We start from the raw sequence: 25,936 nt of genomic DNA on the forward strand, positions 1-25,936 counted from the left end.
AGGACAGAGTAATTACAACCAACTAGAGATATCTTCCAAGACAGTGCATCTTAAGGCGGTGAAGCTTCTTTTTTAAAATCTTTAGTTCCTAATTAAGCATTAACAGCCCAGAGTTGTTGGCAGTTGGGTGGTGTACAAATTGTGTTTGTGTATGCCAAATCTATCCTTTACATACAGACATACATACATACATGCCAAATCTGTCCTTCACTGGAAGGAGAGGTGACAAACTAGTTTCTTTCACAGGTGTGCTTTGCCTATTTTATCAGCCCTTGCTCTTCCTATTTATAGTACTCTTCATTTAAGAGCCATATATTTCAGTAGTTCATTAACAGAACCTTTTTTTTTTCTTCTTTCCTCATTGCTCTGTGCAATAGTAGCAATAATTATTACCATTGTTATCTTATGAAACTGTGTAAGGGTTGATAGGGGTATTTTACATAATTTTGAACTGCTTCAGATCAGGGATTACAGATCTTTTCATTTTATCACTCTATTGATCTTTTAAAAATACTTTTGGGAGGACTGAAACTACTATAATTATTATAATATTTGGAGGCAATCTGAATTATATTTTAGATCTTGTTTTGGAGTGGAAGAACCCTGTACCCAGTTATATTCTTAGATTTGTAATAGTTTACAAGATTTCACATGAAGCTAATTTAGTATTTATTGATCATTCTGTTAAACCTTTTCCCAACATGGATAGACTTCCTCTATAAATAGAAAATATTTTTCATTTAAATTATTTAAATTGTTTCCTGCTACCTCATTCCTTGCTATGTAAAGTTAGAACTTGTGACATATATGCTGTTACCATTTCAGATCATAACATTTTGAAGTGTATAACCTTATTCAACAACATTTAAAATGCCTATATGAATTTAAATGGATGTTGAATATATTTTTGTTGAATGATAAAGCGTTTATTAGGCAGTTCCAACAAGAGATAGTAGAAGGTTTCTAGATTTTTGGATGGTATAGACAATGACCTGGTTACATTGTGGTTATGGGATACTGCCAAAGTATTTATTCAAGGTCAAATTATTTCATATTTTTCTTATTAAAACAAGTAATTAGTTGTATTTCTAGAGAAGAATTTTTTTTAAAAAAATTAATACTTTACACATCCCATCTATCTCCTGAATGATATAGATCCTTGTTCTCTAACAAATAGGAAATTTAACAAGTTTTCTAACAGAATTTTATTATGTTGCACCAAGCAATAATATTGGAAAAGATGAGAGAAATCTAGGAAGTCTTTATATTTAAGCAAATGAAGCAACATAATATTGTATCTTTGGTTCTGGATACACATGTGAAGGTCTGTACAGTTTCTGGATATATCACAGATCTAGATTACTAATTTTACCTCTTTTGCTTCAATAAATTGTCACTATAATTAAATCTCTGAAACTAGGAAAGCCTCTTGGTATATCAGCTTTCTATGTTATTGGAAGCATTTAGTAAAACCTTTTCAAATAAACTTCTACCCTTTAGTTTTAAAAAGGCAAGTACTGAGCTTTTTTCAAGCTGAACAAGGTTCTAATTAGAGATCTATTTCCTTGATGAACAGTGAAACAAAAATTTTAACAACTACTTTGGTCTGTAAAGTGTGTGATGTATACTATATGCATCCTCTCCTGGTTTCTTGGTGTGGGTTGTCAAGATTCTGACAAAAATAGCTTTTTAATTAATGCCCTCACTTCAAAATAAACAGTACCAGCTATAAACAATAGTTTATTTGTTTATTGAGAACACCTTTGATGCAAAAAGTTTGACTTATTTTGGAATTCCCCAGAGTTGTATATTTTGGAATGATGTAGTTCATTTCATCCTTCAGTCATGAATCATTACCAATAATGAGCTTGCTGCTTGTTATATTAATATCATGGTCCATGCTAAGGATATTTTCTTTCTCCTTTTCTTGTATCTGGCTTTACAATCTCTTGCTAACATTATTAGAAATTCTGAAAATATGAAAGCATATTACTGGAAGGAAGCAGAGCCTAAAATTCTGCTATATGTTGATCATATGTTTTATAGACAGATTAATTATTTTGGTCCCTAAACTGTTTCATTGGTAAATGACGTTGTTATTCTCTCTAGTTGTATAAAGTTAAGTAAGTTAGACCTAATGGCACTGAATTGTACCAATAATTTTTACAAGTATAGGGACTGAAGTTTTAGGTCATATTCTTTGTTTATTTTAACAGAAATATGCCTAGGAAGTTTTTTCAGCTGGTAAATTAGAATTAGTCCCTATTTTGATATAAATGAAAGAAGAGTTAGGCAGATGGTTTGGAAATTCTTTTTGGTATGTAAAGTAAGATAAATGTAATTAAGATGAATTACCTGATAAGTTGATTTACATTTTCCTGACATTATTCATCACACTATTTTAAGAGAATTTTTATTATATTAAATTATTTTGTTTGGTAACAATATCCTGTGTAATTTTTATTATGTAAATTACAGTCACCTGTTAGGAGAGATTATTTAGTTTTCCACACTTTCAGACTTATTGGGCATTTATTTGTAGCTGTTATCATTGGCTGCAGTGAGGAGCTTCCAAATTCAGCTCCTCTTTGGGCTCAGTTTGATAAATGTTATCTGACCCACATAGAAATCGTGAGAACTGTTGGGGTCCCTGTTTGTGTGATGATTTGTTTGAACACCTGCACTTAATGCCACAAGATAGATAGATAGATAGATATGGAAAATACTGGATTGCAGATATGAAGTTGAGTTGTTACTCATGAAAAGCTTAGATTAAGGAACAATCTTACTTTAAAAATACTGAATACCCATTTTCTGAGTAAACTGGCCTCTCATAATATGATTACTTGGTTTTACACAGTTCTGGTGAAACTTCTAAAAAAATTAAAAACCAAGTTGCATTTACTTCGAAGTGTTGCTTTACACAGTTTAATTCAATCCAGGCACTTCTTATTTGGACTGCTTAATCCTGATGCCAGTTTCTTATCTAACAGTAGACAACATTTTGGAAAAATCAATTGAGCCTCCTAAGCCAGCATCCTATTTTTCTAAAAAGCTGAAGAAAGTTGATGAAAGCTATATCAATTATTTTGCAAAATTTGGAATAATGAGCTTGCATGTGCTGTCCTGGTCAAACAGTGGATGGTTGCTCAAAGAATGTGATCTTAATTTTTTGAAGGTGATATGCTTTGTGTATTTCATGTCTCAGTGAATACTGAATAAGGGTTGGTTGCAATTGCCTTCCTGTTGGAGACGCAATTCAGGAAGTGGAATATTAATTCATATGGTATGGATTTTCCCAGTGCTACCTTTTGGGCTCCAGGCAAAAATGGGCATGATCAAAAACAAAGATGGCAAGGACCTAACAGAAGAAGAAGAGATCAAGAAAAGGTGGCAAGAATATACAGAAGATCTGTATAGGAAGGATAACAATATTGGGGATAGCTTTGACGGTATGGTCAGTGAGCTAGAGCCAGACATCCTGAAGAGAGGTTGAATGGGCCTTAAGAAGCATTGCTAATAACAAGGCAGCAGGAGACGACGGCATCCCAGCTGAACTGTTCAAAATCTTGCGAGATGATGCTGTCAAGGTAATGCATGCTATATGCCAGCAAATTTGGAAAACACAAGAATGGCCATCAGACTGGAAAAAATCAACTTATATCCCCATACCAAAAAAGGGGAACACTATAGAATGTTCAAACTATCGAAAGTGGCACTCATTTCACATGCCAGTAAGGTAATGCTCAAGATCCTGCAAGGTAGACTTCAGCAATTCATGGAGCAAGAATTGCCAGATGTACAAGCTGGGTTTAGAAAAGGCAGAGGAACTAGGGACCAAATTGCCAATATCCGCTGGATAATGGAAAAAGCCAGGGAGTTTCAGAAAAACATCTATTTCTGTTTTATTGACTATTCTAAAGCCTTTGACTGTGTGGACCATAACAAATTGTGGCAAGTTCTTAGCAGTATGGGGGTACCAAGTCACCCTGTCTGCCTCCTGAAGAATCTGTATAATGACCAAGTAGCAACAGTAAGAACAGACCACGGAACAACGGACTGGTTTAAGATTGGGAAAGGAGTACGGCAGGGCTGTATACTCACCCTACCTATTCAACTTGTACGCAGAACACATCATGCGACATGCTGGGCTTGAGGAATCCAAGGCTGGAGTTAAAATCGCTGGAAGAAACATTAACAATCTCAGATATGCAGATGATACCACTTTGATGGCTGAAAGCGAAGAGGAACTGAGGAGCCTTATGATGAAGGTGAAAGAAGAAAGTGCAAAAGCTGGCTTGCAGCTAAACCTCAAAAAAACCAAGATTATGGCAACCAGCTTGATTGATAACTGGCAAATAGAGGGAGAAAATGTAGCAGCAGTGAAAGACTCTGTATTTCCAGGTGCGAAGATTACTGCAGATGCTGACTGCAGTTAGGAAATCAGAAGACGCTTAATCCTTGGGAGAAGAGCAATGACAAATCTCGATCAAATAGTTAAGAGCAGAGACATCACACTGACAACAAAGGTCCGCATAGTTAAAGCAATGGTGTTCCCCGTAGTAACATATGGCTGCGAGAGCTGGACCATAAGGAAGGCCGAGAGAAGGAAGATAGATGCTTTTGAACTGTGGTGTTGGAGGAAAATTCTGAGAGTGCCTTGGACTGCAAGAAGATCAAACCAGTCCATCCTCCAGGAAATAAAGCCAGACTGCTCACTTGAGGGAATGATATTAAAGGCAAAACTGAAGTACTTTGGCCACATAATGAGAAGACAGGACACCCTGGAGAAGATGCTGATGCTAGGGAGAGTGGAAGGCAAAAGGAAGAGGGGCCGACCAGGGCAAGATGGATGGATGATATTCTAGAGGTGACGGACTCGTCCCTGGGGGAGCTGGGGGTGTTGACGACCGACAGGAAGCTCTGGCGTGGGCTGGTCCATGAAGTCACGAAGAGTCGGAAGCGACTAAACCAATAAACAACACCTTTTGGGCTGGATCTGAAATCAACCAGATAATTAATATGACTTTAATCTGTTGCAGATTAGAGCTACATATATTCCTCCTGGCTATATTCCTTTTCACACACTCTAAAATATATCAGCTCATCAAGAATTGTGGACTTTTTCATCATGGGAGTTGCCAAAAGGATTATTGTATGACACTGAATGAAAAAATCTTCACTGGATCTTAGGGGTGGATTGTTGATATGTGTTGTTTGCAAACATTTGAATTATGACTTTTTTCCCCCTGAAAAGTACAAGGAAGAGGGAATTCAAGCTATTTGGTCACGCAGAACAAATTTTAATAAGACTCTTTATTTGATTTAATATATGTTAATAGACATCACTTGTTGACAGTACTGGTTCTTCTGCAATAATAATATAATTCACATCAGGCTTCTTTAAAAAGAATTTTAGCTTCAACTGTTTATTCATTTCAGAAGAAAGAATAAATCATGACACATCACTTGGGTGTATTAACACCAAACAACTGACAGCAAAGCTGCTGCATCCTGACTCATGCTTTTTGTGCCTGGATGACTACAGCTATTGTGATATGCATAAGTTTCAATATTTCCCATGCCTGCTACCACTGTAAAATTGTTATTTAGTGTAAACATTTGAATTATTTTTGCAGATGCTTGGCACCTTAAAACAAAATGAGATCTGGGCTGCAAAAATCTAGAAGTCCACTAAATGGGAGCAGAGTAACATGGTTTGTAACCTTTGCTGCTACCTAGTGGTGGTCTTGGTTTTGGCAGCCCAGATCTGATAGTGGGGGAATAGAACGTCTGGATTCTTATATTGTAGTGCAGTGTTTCTCAACCTTGGCAACTTTAAGATGTGTGGACTTCAACTCCGAGAATTCCCCAGCCAGCATGGCTGGCTGAGGAATTCTGGGTGTTGAAGTCCACACATCTTAAAAGTTGCTAGGGTTGAGAAGCAAACACTGCTTAGTGTGAATTTACTTTCAGAATGCTTAATGTGAAGCAGCTGCAAGGATAATGGCTAAAAAAAATAATTTAGCAGTTTGATAGCATGTTTCAGTGCCTGAAGCATTCTCTGTAGAAGAGTCCTCTGGAGTAACCCAGTCTTGATGCTGTATTGCAGGCAATGATTTGGTTCATAAAGCCAATTATTCAGTAATCTATTGTTAAATAAATGAGTTTGAGTTTAAACATCATACTAAGCCTTATTTAGTGAATCATAATTTGCTAGGTGTGTAATCCCATTAAGCTATAAATGATGGCTTACAAACTATCTCAAACCCAAAGAAACCACATTATGCTGACTGTATAAGGTTATCACATAATGAGGAAAAAAATATCCACTTCTAAGCAGGTGTATTACCCTAATTAATACTAATGAGGTGGGGGAGCTCCACTTTGCTGGTGATCTCCGATGTAGATCCCTTGTCAAGGCTGCAAACTTTGGGGCAGGCAACCCTGGATGATAGCAGAAAGACTCTGAAAATTCAGTGCCATCTAGTGATCACCTAGATTTTTGCAGGCCAGATGTGATAGCCCTACAGCATTCGGTAGGTGGATGTTTTTTTTCCCCGTCCCTGCGCTCAACGGGGAGGAATGGAATTCAGAACCCTAAATGGCCCTGTCTAACTTTATGATGATTCTTTTGAGGCAATACTTCATTTATAGACGTATATGCCAGAATAAAAGTGTTATTCTTTCGAGGGCTGCAAGACTACACTCTGTTCCTTTGCTGGGGGAAAAAACAGCAGTCAGCCGGAAACTCTTACGTAGGAGCACCCGCTGTGCTGAACCATACTGTGATCGCTTTGATGTAGGTTAGCGTGTCGCATCAACCCTTCCACTATGGTTTGTACTACACCACGATTTAGGGTTTAGACTAAACCGTTCAGTATCGGGCATATCCAGCAGTTGTTCCTTGTAACAGTGGCTTAGATTGAACCACGCGGCATGTGAGAAACGGATGACTCCTAATCAGCTCTCCAATCGAGGCATCGTTACAGCCTTCCCCCCACGCCCCCCTCCCCGGGACTTCTCAAATATATTGGGGTTCGGTCCTGGGAATCTCTCGGCATTCTGGGAGTCGTAGTCCAGCGCGGCGGAGGCTCGCCGGCTGGGGAAGACCGTGCCGGCGAAAGGCGAGGCGGCCGCGCCTGGAAGATTCATGCGCTCTGCGAGAGACGTGGCAGGGTAGTTTCCCCGAGTCTCCTCCCCTCCAGCTTGGCTCTGCGGTCACTTCCTGCAGCTGTTTGCATCTGTGTCCGGTTATGCCGCCCCACTCCCCCCCCAGCCCCAGGCTCTCCTCGGCTGCACAGTAAGCGGGCTGAGCGCTCCCTCTTCCCGGGAGATGGGAAGAAAGGGCCGGAGCTGCTAAGCCTGCAACGGAGCGCGCTGCGGCTGGCGGGCTGTGTCCTGGAGGCGACTGACGCCCCGCGCACCTCCCTCCCTCCTCCCAGCTCGCAGGAAGCCGGTAGGTCCGTGCCGCCTGCCTGCCTGCCTGCCTTCCGGTTTGGAAGGGGAGAGCCGCGAGCCGGCATCTGGAGTTCGGGGGCGCGGGGCGAGGAAGCCCCGCTAGACACCGTGGGATTTCCTGGCGAGGAAGCGGGGGCTCCGACTCTGCCTTTCGTCGGTCGGTGCTTTGCGCCGCCGCTGCTGCTGTTGCTGCGCTTGGCTTGGGGGAAAGTCTTTGGGGTCGCTGCAAGGCACTGCACATCTGTATCCAGGGGTGGGTGTGCGAGAGAGTGAGAGGCAAGACTGGATCAGGTCGAGGAGGGAGGGAGGCAGGCAGGAAACATGATGATGATGATGATGATAGCAGCAGCAATCCCTTGCAGTTTAGGATTCAGTGTATTGTCAGACCCCAGGACATTGGGACAATTGAGAAAATCATGCTTTAATTTATGCCAGGTGAGCCTGTTGTGCAACCTCAGCCACCCAAGGAGATTCGCTAAGCTTCATCCTCCACTGAGCCGAATCTGTTCTCTTTCTGGGGCAAATGGAAGCTTGCAAGTAGGAAACATCTCATTCATTGGTGTGAATTTTCTGCAGGAGGGGTAGAAGGCTGGTATTTTAATCTGTGCTCCTATGGTGGCATTCTTCCCGTTTCATGAACCGGGAATCAAGCACTAGAGGTCAACATTCATTCTTAGAGGAGCTGGTCTAGCTTTCAGCATGACAGTCTTGCCACTGAATCTTGCTTGCTGTTTCTGGAAAACCTGTCTAGTTTCCCAGTTATTTATTTACCACTTGGGGAAAGATCTCTTCTGATGGCTCACATTTGCTTTCCATAATGAAGTATTGCAACTCCTTAAAACCTGGACACAGACCAGTTCAGCTGCATTACTGCTTCTCCAGGAAAAGTCACAGCAATCTGGGGAGAATACACACATGTTCTTGTTACCTGCTTCATGAACAAAACTGCTGGAATGTCTGAGCGCCCAGGTGTTTTTTTCCTTCAGGCACCAGCTTTCCACCTGCAGGCATTTTTATGAAGCTCTCATGTTTATCTTACTATATTCTGTATGGCTTTTATGGAGTTTTCTCTTTGAATGCCTGAAATTTTCAGTTGGGGTAGATTTAGATGGGAAAGGTCTTTCAGATGGGGTTATGTGAAGGAAATATTGCTGAATATAGTGTTTGCTTATTTTTTTGCCGCCTTGGGAAGAAGAATAATTAGAAAATGTATTGCAGATCAAAAGCAAATTTCAGTTCAAATCAAATCAAATCAAATCAATCACCTTAATAGTGTAGTGTTTAAAGCGGTGTTTCTCAACCTCGGCAACTTTAAGTTGTGTGGACTTCAACTCCCAGAATTCCCCAGCCAGCTGGCTGGGGAATTCTGGGAGTTGAAGTCCACACGTCTTAAAGTTGCCGAGGTTGACACTGCTTTAAAGGGTTGGATCTGATTCAGGTCCAAGTTCCCCTAAGCAATTAATCTCACTGTATGACCTTGTTTCTCAGCTTATTTTGCAGAGTTGTTCAAATAAAGTGGAAGGGGAGAACTGTTTTTCCTCCTTCATTAATAGTAGAAAACCAGAAATATTATTCATTGAGTTCAGTACTGTGTGTGTGCATATATATTTACATATTATATCTAGCAAAAGTTATATCCTGCCTGTCTTGTATATACACATCATTTAGAGTGCCTAACATTATGCCACCTTCAATTTTTTGGGAGAAGAAGGAAAATATAATTATAGGAAATAAGTTTATATATATGTAAATGGTGTTGTCTAGGCACAAGTGTGTTCCTTGGCAGTGTTTGCACAGAATGCCAGAAGAATAATGCAGCTTCAGGATCTCCTCAACCTTCCTCCTGTTGTGATAGCAGATCATCATACATTGGTGTTGTATGTATGATAGCCTTTATCATCATCATCATCATCATCTCTACAGTAAACCTGTTCGTTGACTGTTATTGCAGTTGCCATAAATGTCAAATATAAATCAATGGTCAATATCATTAGAAGGGGCTAACAATAAAATATCAAGTGGGAGAGGTATTAGTTTTGAGAACTTCATGAAACAGATGGTTGTTGAGCATGCACACACTCAGACGTGTGTGTGTGTGTGTGGTGGTGGAGGGGAAGGAGCCTGGTGAATTGTCATTGGGAGGAGTTCTGTAGTTGTAGCTCCACTTACCGAGATGGTCGTACTCTTTTCCCAGTTCACCTGACCTCATGCGTAGATAGAGCTTCCAAGGGTGATTTGAAAGGCTGGGCAGGTTCATATGGAAGCAAGTGGCTTCTGAGGTCCTTTGGGGCCCACACCATTTTGTTAGGTTTGTAATGCTAGTATTTAAAATCAAGGCTGAGGAGGAGCAACTAATGAAGTTCTTCTCTTGTTGCTTCTCCACTGAGAAGTAGAAGAAATGAACCAAACCTTCAAGTTTTTCTCACGGTTTCTGTATTTCTTCTGCCTCATCAGACCAAAAGCAGTGCAGTAACACCCTTGGAAACTCTATCTACAGATGAGATCAGGCGAACTGGAAAAAGAGTAGGACCTTCTTGATATATATCTGCAGTGGCCCCTGTCCTTTGGAACATCTTGCCCCTGGAGGTGAGGCAGGCCCCATTGTTCCTGACCTTCAGGAAGACCCTGAAGACTTGGCTCTGCCGTCTCGCCTGGGGCGGGAAGGTGGGTAGCCATTCTTGGGGGTGGCTTGCGCCTTAGAGCCCCTCCCACCGGATTGGAATCTTTAGAGCCACTTGGATTTTATATTTATCTACATTGTATTTTATATTGGTAAATTGTTTATTGGATTTTAATGTTATTGTTGTGGTTTAAATTTTATTGTAAACCACCCAGAGTCCCTCTTGGGGGAAATGAGTGGTAACAAAATTTGAATAATAAATAATAAATAAAAATAAATATACAGCTACATGTGTAGCTTCTATATATTTGGCAGCCCTTCTGGATCCTGCAGTTCCAGGCAGGTGGAAAAATGGGGGTTCTGGTGAGCTGCCATGCACGGCAATGTTCTTTCGGTGTCTAATAAGTTGCACCAGCCAGCTTTGATGTTTCAAGTAATGAAAAAAGAATATGCAGGTGAAATGGGGGACCTGTGTAGACAGGAACCAGTTCTGATTTCATAGAGGCCTGCTTGTCTCATGAATGGTTGGGTCAGCTGAGTAGGGCTGATTGTTTTCCATAAGTTTTACAAAGTTCTGTGGCCATGCAAGCATAGGAGTCTTGGTCAACCCGATTAAAAGCTTGCCTAGCCCTGCATTCTGTTCCCACGGTGGTCAGTTAAAGGCGTCCTAAAGGATCATGACACTATGCTTTCTCCTGCTCTTATTCCCTTGGAACTGGTGCTGTCAATGTTATGAGTAATAAAGCCATCATGATGTATCTTCACCGATAATCTCCTCTATTAGCCTCTCAAATCCCCCTTGAATAGGGTATTATGCTCTGTTCATAGCTGGTGGACAATGGATTACATGGGCTGCAGCTTTGGCTTCAGTTGTAAGAAGAATACACGTGTCTCTCCCAAATTCTGGTAATCAGCAATCGGGCAAGTTGAACTTCCTATAAAATTTTCGAGTTCCATACTTTAGTTTCAATGTTGTAAGGGAATGTGTGATATTTATGGGTAAAGTAAGTTGCTGTAATCTATAACGAGGATGAGGCTGTATACAGTAGCATATCTACCTGCCATAGATACATAGTTTTTTTCATACACCTCTACTATTTATTTTAAAGCCAAGGACCAAGAAAGAACCATGCAATGGATTATGCTTCCAGCAAGTTAATATTTGCTGTGGTCTTACAAAGTACAATGTGTTACTCTTATTAGTATTCCACAGAAATACCAAACTTGCAGATAGGAAGCTTTCTTTCTTAAACTACATAAGCATTTATGATATTCCTGTTTGATATCATAAATACTCCTCTCCAACATGATCTCCAATTATGTTGGATTTCAGCTCCCAGATTTCCCACCCAGCTCAGGAAAACTTGAGACAGGGGAAGCTGAGTTGGAAGGTAAGGGATGAGAAAGTTAAAAAAAAAAAAACAACCTTGCTTTTTTCTGGTTAACCTAAGTTCATATAATGGGTGGGTTGATGTCTTATGCTAAACCAGAGACTTACAACTTCCACGGATCTGAGGACCACACCAGGCTATGTGTAACACGTCAAGGGCTATACTCCAAAAAACTTTTTGGCTATAACCCATTTTGGAAGGAGATTTTGGGAGTTTAATGGGTGCTGTAAGATCAGCAAGGCAACATTTTGCCCCTTATAGCCCTCCAAATCCCACAAAATGCCCCAAAGCACCACATTTTCGGCCCTACTCTCTCTAGGGTCTGTTGGGGGGCGTTATGGAAGGTATGCTGGTGGATCCCACGTAGACCCTGGATCTCACATTTTGCACTCCTGTAGTAAGCTATAATGTGATTTTTTTTTGTCTTTGGCTTAGCCTGTTATGTGAACCTTGTCATTATGGTCTGTAAACCACAGTTTATGATTTTTTGTGATGCATGAACACAGCCAATTGTGACTTAATAAACTTTATAAATAATCCATAGCTTAGCACCATGGGTGAATCCTGTGAATGTGTTGAACCAAATCTTGGTCTGTAGATATATTATCCAACCCACTTGCACTTCTGGATTTTGTTGCTGGAGGCCCCTGTTTAGTTGAATCTTTCTCTCTCTTTCTAGCCTAGATCCGAAGTCATCTTCGGTTTTGAAAGAAAGAATGCTAGAAGGTCTCTCAGCCGATGATTCTTTTGCAGCAAGTTGGACTTCCTCCTCTTCCTCTTCCTCCTCCTGAAACGCTTCCATCTCTTCCTATGTCAGTGGCCACCAGGCCCACAGCCAACTTGCTACTTTCTCCACAAAAACCACTGGGACCAGGGCCATCCTTGCCGCTTGCACAAGATGAAGAACTTGCCACGAGGGGGGAGCAGGACCCCTTGCTGGGGGAACTATGCAAGCCTTTGTGCTGTAGGCTTTGTAACGTCACCCTGAACTCTGCCCAGCAAGCGCAGGCACATTATCAGGTGAGGAGGGAAGTCTGCGTATACAAATCTCTGTGTGTGTTTGAGTGGGAGTTGATTTTATTTCCACTGCCCGAAGGTTGCCACTCTTTTTCCAAGATGGTGTAATTGGAGATGTCAGCATATAAACTGCAGCTTGTTTGGGAAGATAATGGCATGCCATGTTGGGCAATCTTCGGGCACCTCCTGGCATTGAACTAAAAACTGAATTATAAATCAGGAGTCCTGGTTCACATAATACCTTTGCTGTGAGTTTGCAATATGGAGATTGTAAATGAAGCATCTCCTTTGAAAAGAAGCCTGCTATTATTTTCCTGCAATTGTTGATTATTATTGATAAGCTGCTTTGGAAGGATTTCTGTTTTGAAAGACAAGGTATAACTAATTGAAATGGAACATGATAAATATAATGAAAGAGCAATAATAGACCAAATGAAGTAAAATTTGGAGGCTTGAATTCTAAGGAGATAGATGAGGCACCGTTGAAGAAGGCCAAAGCTGTCAGCCTTTTTTATTATGTAATGAACAGCCAGAGAAATCCAGTAATCTCGCAAATAGGACAGGATTCCTGCAAAATAATATTAAGAGTAAAAGTTTCCTTTGATTCCAGGATAGAACATAGTCATATACTATAATAACCATATACTATACCATTTATGATACTCTGTACTAGTATGTACTCATCAAGGCCAATTTCCCAATTTCCCCCCTCTTCCCATGAATTTGCCTAGTTCCCATCCTACCATTTGATGGCGATGCATTCCCTAATTAATTAAGCCTTGTCCATGTAATTGTATCGGTCCTATATCTTTTGGCGTTATATTTATTTATTACATTATTTTCCACCCATGACTGAGGGCAGGTCTTAGCCCAACACTTTAACCCAGCCTTTCTCAGCCTTTTGACCCTGGAGGAACCCTTGAAATATTTCTGAGGCCGCAGGGAACCTCTGCACATCCAGGCTCAAATATAGGCCAGAATTACAAAATACACGGGTAGGCCTGTACATGTGCATTAACAGTGTTCTTAAACTAAAAATAAAGAATGAAACTTACCTCTTGGATGTGAAGTTGCCCGAATTTGAAATAATTTTTAAAATAAATCGTGATCTCCCAGGGAACCCCTGGTGACTTCCTGCAGAACCCTGGTTGAGAAACCCTGCTTTAACCACTATACCACACTGGCTCATGGGCTGAGGGACGGTTGTAAAGTCATTTAGAGAGCTTCTTGGCTGAGGTGGTGGTGGGGATTTGAAGTTGGATCTCCCCATTCCTAGTCCAGCGTCTTCACCAGCCACCCACACTGGGTCTTAGCATTCTTATGAGATAAGCTGTTCTTCGGGAAACATGATGGGCCCTATTTTATGTTTATGTCCAGAGTCAGGAAGATTATACCTGTTTAGTGTTAGCTCTAAAATTCAGGTAAAAATCCCCTTTTGAAATGGGAGAGCCTTCCTATGTCTTCTGTTGGCTTAATAGTGCTGGGTTATTTCACCTTCCTAGTCAGTCCAATTGCAAGACCTATGCATGAAGGAGCAACCAACTTCTCTCTGTTCAAGGGCCACCCTAGACTTTGCATGGCCCATGAAGAGCTACACTCCCAAAGTGTGTGTGCATTTAAGACCCTTTTGAAGGGAGCAGTTTCAGGCATTCTATGGGGTAAAAAAGGTCCTTAAACCCCTGCAAGGCTTTAATTTTCCTCCTTAATCCACCTCCCCAAATCCACCCCTCATAGAAACCTCCCAAAACAGAAATGGAAGCCCTGAAGATTTTAGTTCCACCACAGGACTGATGAAGGCCCTAGAAGAGGGTTTCTCAACTTTAGCAACTTTAAGATGTGTGGACTTCAACTCCCAGAATTCCCCAGCATGCTGGGGGTTGGAGTCCACACATCTTAAAGCTGTCAAGGTTGAGAAACCCTGCTCAAGAAGGAGTGGTGGCAGGTCACCAGTGGCTTTGGCACACTTTTTGCACCTGTTCAAAACTACTAATAGAAACTTGGCTTTCCAGGGTAAAAACCACAGTAAGAAACTTCGGAACTACTATGCTGCCAACAGCTGCCCAGCTCCTGCCCGAGTGAGTAACTCTCTTGAGCCACCTACTCAGCCAATGGTGTCCCTTCCACCCCAGGTAAGGGCGTGTAGCAGTGCAGCATTAATGAATCAGTAGCGCATATTATTCCGTAAGAGAAAGGATATTACATATTATTTTCTTTTGTTCTGCTTTAATGCTTCCTAGGTTTTTTTTAAATCTAAGTTTAATTGTTCTTATAAACTGCTGGAGTTGCCCTGTTGAAAAGCAGAGTGTGAATATTAAACTTTAAGCCAAACTAGACAACGTGTTAAATATGTGTTTGTTTTAACGTGCTTGGGTTTTATTCTTTAAATAGCAACTTGGGAAAGTTTAATTCTTTCCCCCCAGCATTTCAATCTCTTTCTCCCCAAAACTGCTGCCCCTTTGCAGGCTTGAGAAGTTTTCCTTGAAGGTACCAAATCTTTCTCTTCTCTACGGACTGTTACTGCTTAAATGTGAACAGTGAGACAGGCTTATGTACACGTATATTTAATATATTGTCTAGATGAGGCTCTGCTGAATGAACTTGTTATAAAAGCCTATAACCTTATTCACACATTATGTTCAGTTACGGTTTACTTAATCACAATATGTTGAATGCACCACAATTGGTTAGGTTCACACATTATGCTAAGCCACACACCAGAGTTTACAGAGCAAAGTGGTTGGGTTCATGCAGCATGCTAAACCACACCAAGACTAACCACCTTGTAAGTTAGTACATTGTGGTAAGCAGTCTGTGTGTGCTTTGGGCTGTTTAGTTCCCTTGGAATCTTGGGCAGACGTGGGGTTTCTGTTCCATTGGCACTCTGATTGCACATGCATCATTGGGTGGCATATCCAACAATTAAATGGAGGAGAGTTGTGAGTGTGTTCAATGGAGTGCGAATAAGATGGTGGCTCATCTGCCTATGGAAAGAATTTATTTATCCTACCCATTTGCAAATTTCAGTGCTCACCCATCTTAATCAAATAGCTAACAAGGCATAAAAACAAATAGTATAAGAACAGCAAAAAAGAACAATAAAAGACACCAGGTCATATTTTGGACCCATTATGTGAAGATTTAGCTCTCTTGAGAAGTCTATAATGCTGGGAAAGGTGGAAGGAAAGAAAAGAAGAGGATGACCAGCAGCACTGGAAGACCTGAAGGACCAGGTTAGGGTCAGATCATCCTAGAGAAGGTCTTTCTATGTGGTTGCTAAGAGTTGACAGTGATTTGATGGGGCAAAAGCATGATCAATCAAAAATAGCTCCTTCATCAACACAGGGCAACAACCCAAACTAGATTCCACCAACAACTTGGCCCTGAAGCTTGAGGGAAGAGTCACTTTTTAAAGGCCTTCCTAAAGGCTAACAGAGTTGGGGCATTCAAACCTGGGAGGAAGCTCTTCCACACAGCAGATGTTACAACAGAAAAAGAGCACCTTCTGGGTTCCATAAGATGAAGAGGCAGATACTGAGTGTGCAGCTTGGAGTAAATATGTGATCTGGAAATAGAGTCTGGGAATGGCATCTCCAGGTCATCTTTTCATACTCCCCCCACCCCCAAAATGTGTAGGACTACTGGCTGTCTTGTGAGACCAACTAGGAAACTTTCAAAATGGTGATGCAGACAATGTAGAAGGTCCCCGTTTGCATGACAAGAATGACTCAACCATTCCCTTTCCTAGTCAGTTGCTTGGCCTTTGATTGATTGATTGATTGATTGATTATGTGCCATCAATTTGTTTTCAACTTGGTAACCCCATAGATAGATTTTATCCATGACAATCTATCCCCAACCTGTTCCTTCAGGACTCCCACTGTTGCCTCCATCGCCACTGTAACTGAGTCCCTCTACTTTGCTGCTGGTCGTCCTCCTCTTCTCTTTCCTTCTTCCTTTCCCATCATCAGAGCCTTCTCCAAAGAGCTGGGTCTTCGCATAATGTGTCTGAACGAGAATAATTTGAGCCTGGGGATTTGTGCCTTGAGTGACAACTCTGTGTTGATTTGTTCAATGATCCATCAGTTTGTTTTCTTGGCTATTGTAAATTATCAGTCATCCAGGGACTTTCTTTAAGTTTATTGGCTGGGTGGAGTAACTCAGGATTGGAATTTGCACAAGATACTTCTGCCTTCATCATGATCTAGTTATATGTATCATGTGAAGAAGACCAGTAAGTGTGAGATCCCCAATCTCATGTTGGTGGGGCTCTCATTTGTCTGCAGATATCCCTTGTTGCCCACCAGGTTTCTTTCTCTGCCTGATGTCTTTTAGTTCTGTAAAAATAAGCATGCATGTTTCTCTGAACAACCCCCATTTGTCTTTTATAAAACTGACATTTTGGTTTGGCTCATGGGAATAAATAGGTATTATGACGTTTCATGCTCAGATATCATGTTGACTATGCATCTGGCCATTCAACATACTGGTTTTGTGTTTATAACTAGTTCCTGGCCTCTGCCTAAAGTTTTGATTCTTGTACAAGTTAGTTTAATAGCATCTTCAGCAATTTGTTTTCTGAGAAGCAGGGCTTTCTAGTTGCCAGGCAGGGCTGACAATACCTATTACACATTCAGATGTGTCCATAGGCCTGAAAGGATTGGGGAATAGTAGAGTAAATAATCCTCTAGATTCTAGAAGGAACATGGAGAAGATTGGCATTCCTGTATCTCTTTCAATGTAGTTCAGATCCCTTAAGAGATTTAATTATATTCCCTCAATTCAAGTGTAATTCACAAGGTTGGCCACTGGGGGGAGACAGTTTCTTAGCTTAAAAAAAGAGCTTTAAAATTTAAGATGTCTTTTTACTCACCCTCATAAAAGTGAATGAGTGTCATTGCTGTGTTGGGAGTAGTTTCCACTGAAGTCAGTACATAGCCATGATACTATGATTTTACAAAGACACTTGAAAAAGAGACCCATCAAAACTACTAGTAACAGTGAGCCAGCCTAAAGAGATTATGTTGTACTAATAATGGACAGATGAATAGGAAAATGAAAACTGAAAAATGTTGACTTCACTAAGAAAGTAGAATATAACTATACTAAGAATAAACTTTAAAATTGAAATCATCATTATTAATCCTGTTGACAGCCTGTGGAAGCACAGAATTTTGGGGGTAATTTACAAAAACAGTAAAATGCAACTTAAGCCTTTAAATATAAGCCAGAAAAAAAATTACAAATCAATTACTTAAAGTATGGTTTTATGGAGTGATATACAACTTTAAAAATAGTGAATGCAAATAAAGTAATGAATAATAGGAAATAATAAAAGGTCTGGGGCAATTTGAATAAATATGGGCTAGGAGGTACCATCCTCTGATGGATTTACAACTGGTTGAAAAATTGTATCTGGATGATGCTTGTAAATGGTTTTGTACCATCCTGGAGGGCAATATCAAATGGGGTCCTTTGTTAGAAATGACCTAGAGGATGGAAAGGAAGGGATGTTTACAACATTTGCAGATGTCACCAAACTTGTTGAATTGTCTAATATCTAAGAGGACAAAATCACAATTCAAAATGACCTTGACAGGCTTGAGTATAGGGTCAAATACAAAAAGATGATGTTCATCTATGACAAGTAGGAGATCCTGTATCTGGATAAGAAGACCTGGCTTGGTGGCACTGCTTGTGAAAAGGATCAAAGAGTGCCTGTATTAGGGGACCACCAGCTGAATGTGAACATGCAAAGTGATGCAGGAGCTAAAAAGGCCAATGTGATCATGAACTGAATTGTGCTGCATCCTGATCCTGGTGTTTTGAAATTGACATGGCTAGAAGCTGGAGAGGAGCTTAAGGAATAATTATTAGGATCATAAGGGATCTGGAAAGGAAGCCCTTTGAGGAAGGATTAAGGGAGTGGGGTATATTTAGCTTGCAAAAGGAAAGGTTGAATGAAGATAGATATATAAGGGAAGGGAAGGGAAGGGAAGGATATTCAAGAGAAGGCAGACCAGTGCTCTAAAGAAACAAAGAAATTAAAAGAAGGGAGATTCAGACTAAATGTCAAGATTAATTTCCTGATGATAAGAGCTGTTAAACAATGGAACAGTCTCCTTAGAGCTCTGGTGGTTTCCACCTCACTGGAGATTTTCAGATTGGGATAAATTTCTTGGGGATAATTAACGGATTTCTGCACTACAGGAGGTAGGACTAAATAACCTGTAAGCTTGCCTCCAATTCATACATAAAAAGGTTTTTAAACACCAAATGAATTTCTCTGTAGAAAATACAGGATTGGGGAGCCAGGACTAAAAAAAACTCTATTCCAGTTGTCACCCATTACACGTCATTAAGGTGGAGTCTCCTAAGGACATTTGGACTGCTTATGGAACTTACAGGAGGTAGATAAATATGGCAAAAGTCAAAGCTGTAACAACCAGATCCAAATATATTGACAGCTTTTGGGGCACATCCAGAACCTTTTGTTTCGAAAAACAACTGCCTTGATGCATCTAAATATATTTTCCTCTTTTGTCCAGGGGTCCTCCTCCAAACCAGGAGGGCGAGTGATCCTGGCCACGGAGAATGATTATTGTAAGCTGTGCGATGCTTCGTTTTCTTCGCCAGCGGTAGCTCAGGCTCACTATCAGGGCAAGAATCATGCCAAACGGTTGCGCCTGGCGGAGGCGCAGAACAACTCATTCTTGTAGGTATTATTAAATGCTCCTGAGTGGTCATGGCTCCAGTACTTCTGCTAACTTTTCCTGCTGATGCCTATAAAACTATCACTTCCCTGCAATTAATTTTTGTTTTAATATCTTTGATATCAGAGAGCCGTCTGAAGTGACTGGCAAAAGGAAAGTGCGTAAAGAAGGGAACGAATTCAAGATGATGCAGAACAGAAGGAATGTTTATGCTGTGCAGAATAACACAGGTATTGTCAAGATCTGCATCTTATTTTACAGGTAGTCCTTGACTTATGACCGTTCGTTTAATGACGGTCCGAATTTACGATGGCCTCAGAATGGGTGCTTTATGGCCTATAAAGCACTTTGGTGTGTCGCAAAATGTCACACCACCACCCCCGTGGCCTCATAATCGCATTTTTGGTGTTTGGCAATCGGCTCGCCTTTATGATCAGTTGCAGTGCCCCGTGCTCACGTGATTGCATTTTGCAATGTTTTTTGCTGTTTTCCATCAAAAAATGCCCACTGGGGAAGCTGGATTTGCTTAATGACCTGTGATTCACTTAACAACCACTGTAAAAAAGGTCTTAAAGTTGGGTCCAGTCACGTGGTGACTCGACTAATGACTGCAATGACTTACGATGGAAATTCTGGTCCCAACTGTGGCCGTAAGTTGAGGACAACCTGTACTTGGGGTGTATTTGCAGCTGCGGTGAGAGTTTTGTGTTGCCTGATACCAGAACTGTTTCTGGGAAGTCTTGATTAAGAAAATATCTAATGTTATTCACTGCCTTTGATTGCAAGAGTCAGCACTGGAGCCCTGGCACCCAACTGGTGGGAGGTTTTAAGTCTCTGTGTTGATTTCGCTTCAATCTCCAAAAGGTGCTTAGGAACATGTGGGTTCATGAAGATAGCATCTGCCTGCAGCACCATAAAGAGATGGAGTTGCAGGTCTCAGAAAAGATGCAGCTGATTTAAGATATTAGGATCATGGTCCTGTACACTTCAAAGCACCTTTTGGAGATCAAATCCAAAACCACGTGCAATCCTAGGAGGCTTTCTATAATACCATCGGTTGCCCCATGAGCACCACCCACCACTGGACAATAGAGACAGAAATACCAAAAAGCAAAAATAGAATGTTTTATAAGGAAGATGCATCACCTGAGGCCTGGGTTCACATATGGCTTCCCAAATCAGTGGGTACAGCCTCTGCAAGTTTGTGCAAATGGCAATTTTTAAGGGGGACGTTATTAAATGTATGACCGAAGAATAATCAACTTAACTATTTTAAAGTGAATGGATTTGAAATGTAAATGGAGGGAGGTAAAGTGGAGTTTTTGTCCTGGTCCTGTCCATGATGTTTTAGAAGGCAGCCCCTGATTTGGGGCCTGAAAAATGGGATATGTCTTTACTTCGTGTACTCAGTGAAGACTTTAATCTTAATCATAAATGCAAAGGTGGGGGATTGCCACCAAATGTTGCTGGACTCCTGCAGCCATCTTCTAAAACTGTTGAAGGTGAATGGGAATCCAGCAGTTTCAGAGGCCAGAGATTAGTGACTTTGGTTCCAGCACAACGGAAGCTAAGAAAAATGGTGCAAGATGAGCAAAAAGTCATTATGATAACCAAGCCTGAAATGTATATATGTTTAGCAGTGGTGTTTTTAAAAATAGGAAGCGACAAGATTCAGCTGGGAGTCAGGCAGCATATAAATTTAATATATTATTCTTATTAGTAGGAGACATTTCTCAATTTTTAAAAATTATAATATATTCACAAACACAAGCAAATTATGAAGTAATAATAACAAAAAAGAGATATAGACAGAAATTTTAAAATGGTGGCTTTCTAAAGCCAGCTTCTTTGTTGGGGCTGAACTGTTAAAGAGTTGGATGCTAACCCAGGCCTAGATTTGACTACTGATGTGCTGCATCCTATCTTGTTTGTCTATGAGGTAGAACAGCTCAGATAAAAGGTTTCCTGCTTTGTCTTCTGTCTGTGAGAACTGAGCCCTGGTATTCTATGGGAAGCCAGAGCTGAGGGTGAGGTGGTCTACTAGGTCCAATTGAGGGGAGAGAAATTGGAGCAGAATAGAAGATAAACAATGCAGAGGACAATGCAGAGTTTCCAGGGTAGCAAACACCATTGGTACAATCATGTATTGCTTTTATAATTTTGGTTTTCCTTACTGCTTTTGTTTATGCAAAGTTTTTGGTCTGCTGGAACTTGAAGGAGTTGCTGTAGGGAAAATGTATTGGCACACTAAAGACTATTTCATCTGATTTTTGCTAACCTCTAACTGTCTACCCATGTTCATCGTCACAGCACCCAAAGGTGCTTAAATTGGACTTCTGATACTAACCTTGGTGTAATGTCTTAATTTACTGGCTGCCCTTCTCTGCTGCCCTCTGAGCAGAGGCAAGCTTCTGCTCTATACCCTTGGCATGGGGCCATGCTCTTTGGCTCCTTCTGACCATTCATGAACCCTTTTCACGTCCAAAACCTCCAAAACGTCAGAGTGGGTTAGTTGCCCTCCAAGGCTATCTGTTGTGAGAATCTTTTTTCCATTTATGTATGTACAGTATATATGTATGTATGTATTTATTTAACTTTAGAGGCCACCCAACTCCAGATGATCCTGGGCAGCTTACATTATAAAATAAAAAACAATAAAAACGGAAAGGGAAATCATTAAAAAAAATACTGAATGTCTGGAAGACACCCACAACTCTAAAAAAAAATCCCACCCCAGAGAAAACGGATGGGTTGAACATCAGTGTTCACATGCCAAATTTTTAAAAAGAAGTAGACCGCGAGACCGCTTCCTTATTTTAAATAGATCAAAAGGTGCTTTGATTTGCTCAAATAACTTTTAAAAACTTCAGAAAAAAAATCTGCTATTCGAGATGACCCTCCTAAATAGAGATTTCTTGTATCAGGGCATGGAAATTATACTTTCCAGCCCATCAGCCATGCTTATTCTGCCTCTGTGTGAGCTGGATGCTGAAATGCACATATACGTGCCTAGTGCAAACATAAAACCTACCATGCCTAGATTAAACTAAATGGTGTTAACATCCAATTCAGGAACTGCCTTCCTATGCTGGGTGTGCTTCGGAGCAGGCAAATATTATGTCTATGTGTAGTTATCTAGTAAACAGGGATAGGATGCCAGTAGAAGAGAGTATCTGTAGCTCAAGGTTGAACTGTGGAGTTCTGGGTGTTCTCTGAGCCTGGTTACTTGCTTGCAGATGTTTCGTTACCCAACTAGGTAACATCATCAGTGTGAGGTGATGGTGTTACCTAGTTGGGTAACGAAACATCTGCAAGCAAATAACCAGGCTCAGAGAACACCCAGAACTCCACAGGATAGGATGTGCGATGTCTAATATACCCGGTTGGAGGAATGGAAAGGAGAGTTGCAGCATGTAATTAGTGCTTAGCTTCTAAAAGCCCTAAATGGTTTCATCTCCATATAGTGAAGGAGCAGCTCCATCTGTACAGCCTGCCCCTGTATTTAGACCATCAGAAGAGGACCCTCCCCGTATTTCTTCTCGAAAGTAGCTCCACTTATCACATGCAAGGTACAAGGCAGTCCCTGTGGTTGCCCCACAGATTGGGAATATCCTCCGAAAGGAGGTGTCCTTGGGGCCATAATTGTAGACTTTCTGCTGCTGGATTAAAGTCTGTATTTGCAGTGGCTTTTCCAATGTTAATTCTAAATGTGTAACTTGAGTTGATTGAAATCAGTATGAAACAATCCAAGCTATCGTATGCCAAGGTATATGAGCCCAAATCATATAACATCTGAACAGAAGTTTGGTCAGATTGATAGCTTGGATTGTTTTACACTGATTTTAATCAACTCAAGTTACATGTTTAGAATTAACGCTGGAAAAGCCACTGCAAATATAGACTTTAATCCAGACTTTATTTTTTTCTAAAATAAAGCATTGCCATGGGAAATGCTAATATAAGGGCTTAGATTTTGCTTCACTTAAGGAAACTAATTTTTTCTCTCCACCCACCCCTTTCCCAGACAGCCTAGTTCTGTTCTTTTGCTAATATAATCTGAAAAAGTCTATGTTAGTCCTTTGAGGTAGTCCAGACAAGAAGCACACCCAGAAATACTAGCTCTGTCTTTATTGTAAGGTTACATTAACAGAATCTTGCAAGTCTAACAGTATTTCTCCCCTCCTCCTCTTTTACTCTCCAGAAAACTAGGGAGGGTCCCTTCTGAAATGCTTCTCATGCCTCCTTCTGTGGACTGAGATACTTTTTACATGCCAGTTGTCCAGTCTGTGGTTCTTCCTCCTTTCTCCCAAAGTCACTCCTGCACAGCAGTGCATCCTACTCCATGAGTATCTGAATGCGGTGTCTTCCCCCCTCCCCCCACCTTTCTTTTCTTGTCTCTCATTGATCCATACACTCAAGATCACATTCTGTAGCAGCCAGATACATGTGGATGGGAGTTCTGATTATCTTGAAGGGTGATGATCCTTCAGGGCATCATGCTTGAACTACATGGAGGACAGGATAGCATAGATTAGTGCTGTCTTCATGTTTATCTCCTGGTCCCTCAGTTTCAGATCTTCCTTCACTGTTCTCTCCACCCGTGAGTCCTAGTAGAGATTTCTGCACATTTGGAGCCTCTGCTGAAGAGGTTGCTCTAGGACCAAAATGAAGGATACCTACTATGTAAAATAAACAAAAGGCTCCATGATTGTCCAGAAAATTCTACTGGCCTTGATCTCCTGGCTCAACACAGGGAGGGATGAATAATCAGGACAGGATACAACTGAGTTGAGCGTGGGCACCTTGCAACCTGGATAAAGAGCCTTTTGTGTCCTTCAAGACTCTCCTAAGCCAACCACAACAATTTGGTGGGATTTTATTTCGCTTAACTAGAATAAAAAGCAGAGCTTTCTCTCACCTCCAAGCCAAGAAAGCCCCCAAGTTTCAGCCCTAGTCCCTTGCCTTTTTAAAAAGTGCAGAACTGAGTATCAAAGGGTCCACCTGTCCTATACCCTGAAGCATCTGAGGAACTCAAGCTCTTCCACACAAGGCTTTCATGTTGTTCAACTCCTCCTCCTCCCAAATCCACTTTTAGTGCTGCAGCTCAGGTCTTCTTAATAAGCAAGAAATATGCAGGTCTTCTGTTGTCACCAGAAAAAGTACCGGTTCTCATGAGTTGTTGACATGCTTTGGGAGGTGGGAGCAGCTGAGTTCTGGCTGGTGTCAGCAACTCGGAAAACTCTTCCATGATTGGCTGTATCCAAAAATGTCTTGCTTGCTTTCTTCTAGGCCCTTATTTCAACCCACGCTCCCGTCAGCGGATACCTCGTGACCTCGCCATGTGCGTCACCCCCAGCGGCCAGTTCTACTGTTCCATGTGCAATGCCGGGGCCAGCGAGGAGGTGGAGTTCCGGCAGCATTTGGAGAGCAAGCAGCACAAGGGCAAAGTCTCCGAACAGCGGTATAAGAACGAGATGGAGAACCTCGGCTACGTCCAATGAGACTTGGTCTCCGACAGCCGCTCTTTTCTGACTTCCCCTCTGTAGGGAGCAGCTTCTGCTTGCTTGCTGCCTGCCATGTGCCCTGCCTCTGTGCTCTGTGCCTTAGGAGGCCTGCTCCCCAGCTCTCTCCACGCTTCTGAGAACTTGCAAACCTAACAGTGAAGTAAATGAATTTAAGCAAAAGACAAGAAAAACGGTGTCACTCCCAATTGGCAGGAATACGTGCTACGGGATATGGGGTGTGGATCTATTTGGTCCATTAGCTGCCTTCAGAGGAGAACCTGCCCCTTTTACCTGGTCCCCTGCCCTCCCCCTTGCATGAGTGAGCTTTGTGCTTGAGAAGGTAGTGCAGGGTACATCTCTCTTTTTCACTCCGCATTGTGCCACTTTTCCATATGGCAACGTGGTGGAACAAATGGCAAAAGTTCAGGGTAAGGGGTCACAAGTCTGAGGAAAAGTCAGCGCTCTGTGACGGAGCTCCTATTGCACCTGCAAAGCCCCCGCTGGTTAAGTCCTGCAATCTCCAGTTGTACAATGGTTTGGGAGAGCAGAGATAGGAAAGACCTCTGTTGCTGGTCAGAATTACAAGAACTGGGTACAATGAACCAATGGGATTGAGCTGCTGTAAAAAAGTGAGCAGGGCATAGGGAAAAATGTAGTGTACCGACAGACCGCTTGAGAAAGATAGTCTTGGAATCTAAAATTCTTAAAGCAGCACTATCTGTTTTTTTAGGCTCACCCGGAAGCCAGGAAAAAGACGTGTTGCTTTAATAAATAGCAAAGAGATGCTGTGCCCAGGTGAGGTCTGAAGCACTTCCTCCAAATCATTTTCAAGACATGCATATGTACTCAGAAAGACTTCAGGCTTCAATTCAACAGCAGCTGGTTCCTCTGCATATTCAGGTTGCTGAGGCTTCCTGCAAAGTTGGTGGGAATCATTTGTTATTATTTTGGGGGGCAGCTCCAATGCTGTGTTTAAAGCCAAAATCAAGCATGCCTGGTGCAGTACATTAGACTGAATGAGAGAATTTCCTTTCCTGAATTTGGGGCTTTGCTCTTGGTAGCACATGATTCCAAGATCTGTTGGAATTGCCTCTAAGACAGTGTTTCTCAGCCTTGGCAACTTTCAGAGGTGTGGACTTCAATTCTACTTGAAGTCCACACCTCTGAAAGTAGCCACGGTTGAGAAACACTGCTCTAAAATGGTACTCACTTGCATACTTTGAGTGGAATATA

The 25,936-nt window shown here is 41.4% G+C and overlaps 1 protein-coding gene and 1 long non-coding RNA gene across 4 annotated transcripts in view; both read left to right on the plus strand.

Annotated features, from left to right (window-relative positions):
* LOC134499665 (uncharacterized) overlaps positions 1-25,936 on the plus strand; it is a 47,726-nt gene that overhangs the window by 13,990 nt on the left and 7,800 nt on the right. The gene's annotated exons all lie outside the window — the stretch shown is intronic.
* ZMAT3 (zinc finger matrin-type 3) lies at positions 7,258-25,377 on the plus strand. 3 transcript variants are annotated; one of them, XM_063306421.1, is made up of 7 exons: positions 7,258-7,459; positions 11,422-11,472; positions 12,152-12,492; positions 14,499-14,618; positions 19,035-19,201; positions 19,326-19,429; positions 24,489-25,377. In XM_063306421.1, the coding sequence occupies exons 3-7, from the start codon at positions 12,211-12,213 to the stop codon at positions 24,698-24,700; spliced, it is 885 nt and encodes a 294-aa protein (XP_063162491.1). In that variant the 5' UTR covers positions 7,258-7,459; positions 11,422-11,472; positions 12,152-12,210; the 3' UTR covers positions 24,701-25,377. The 3 variants fall into 3 exon arrangements, with proteins under 3 accessions (XP_063162491.1, XP_063162489.1, XP_063162490.1); XM_063306419.1 differs by lacking the exon at positions 11,422-11,472; XM_063306420.1 differs by lacking the exon at positions 11,422-11,472 and having other exon boundaries at positions 12,157-12,492.

Source organism: Candoia aspera, chromosome 6 (genome assembly GCF_035149785.1).
Source record: "Candoia aspera isolate rCanAsp1 chromosome 6, rCanAsp1.hap2, whole genome shotgun sequence".
In the NCBI taxonomy this organism is placed as follows: Eukaryota; Metazoa; Chordata; class Lepidosauria; order Squamata; family Boidae; genus Candoia; species Candoia aspera.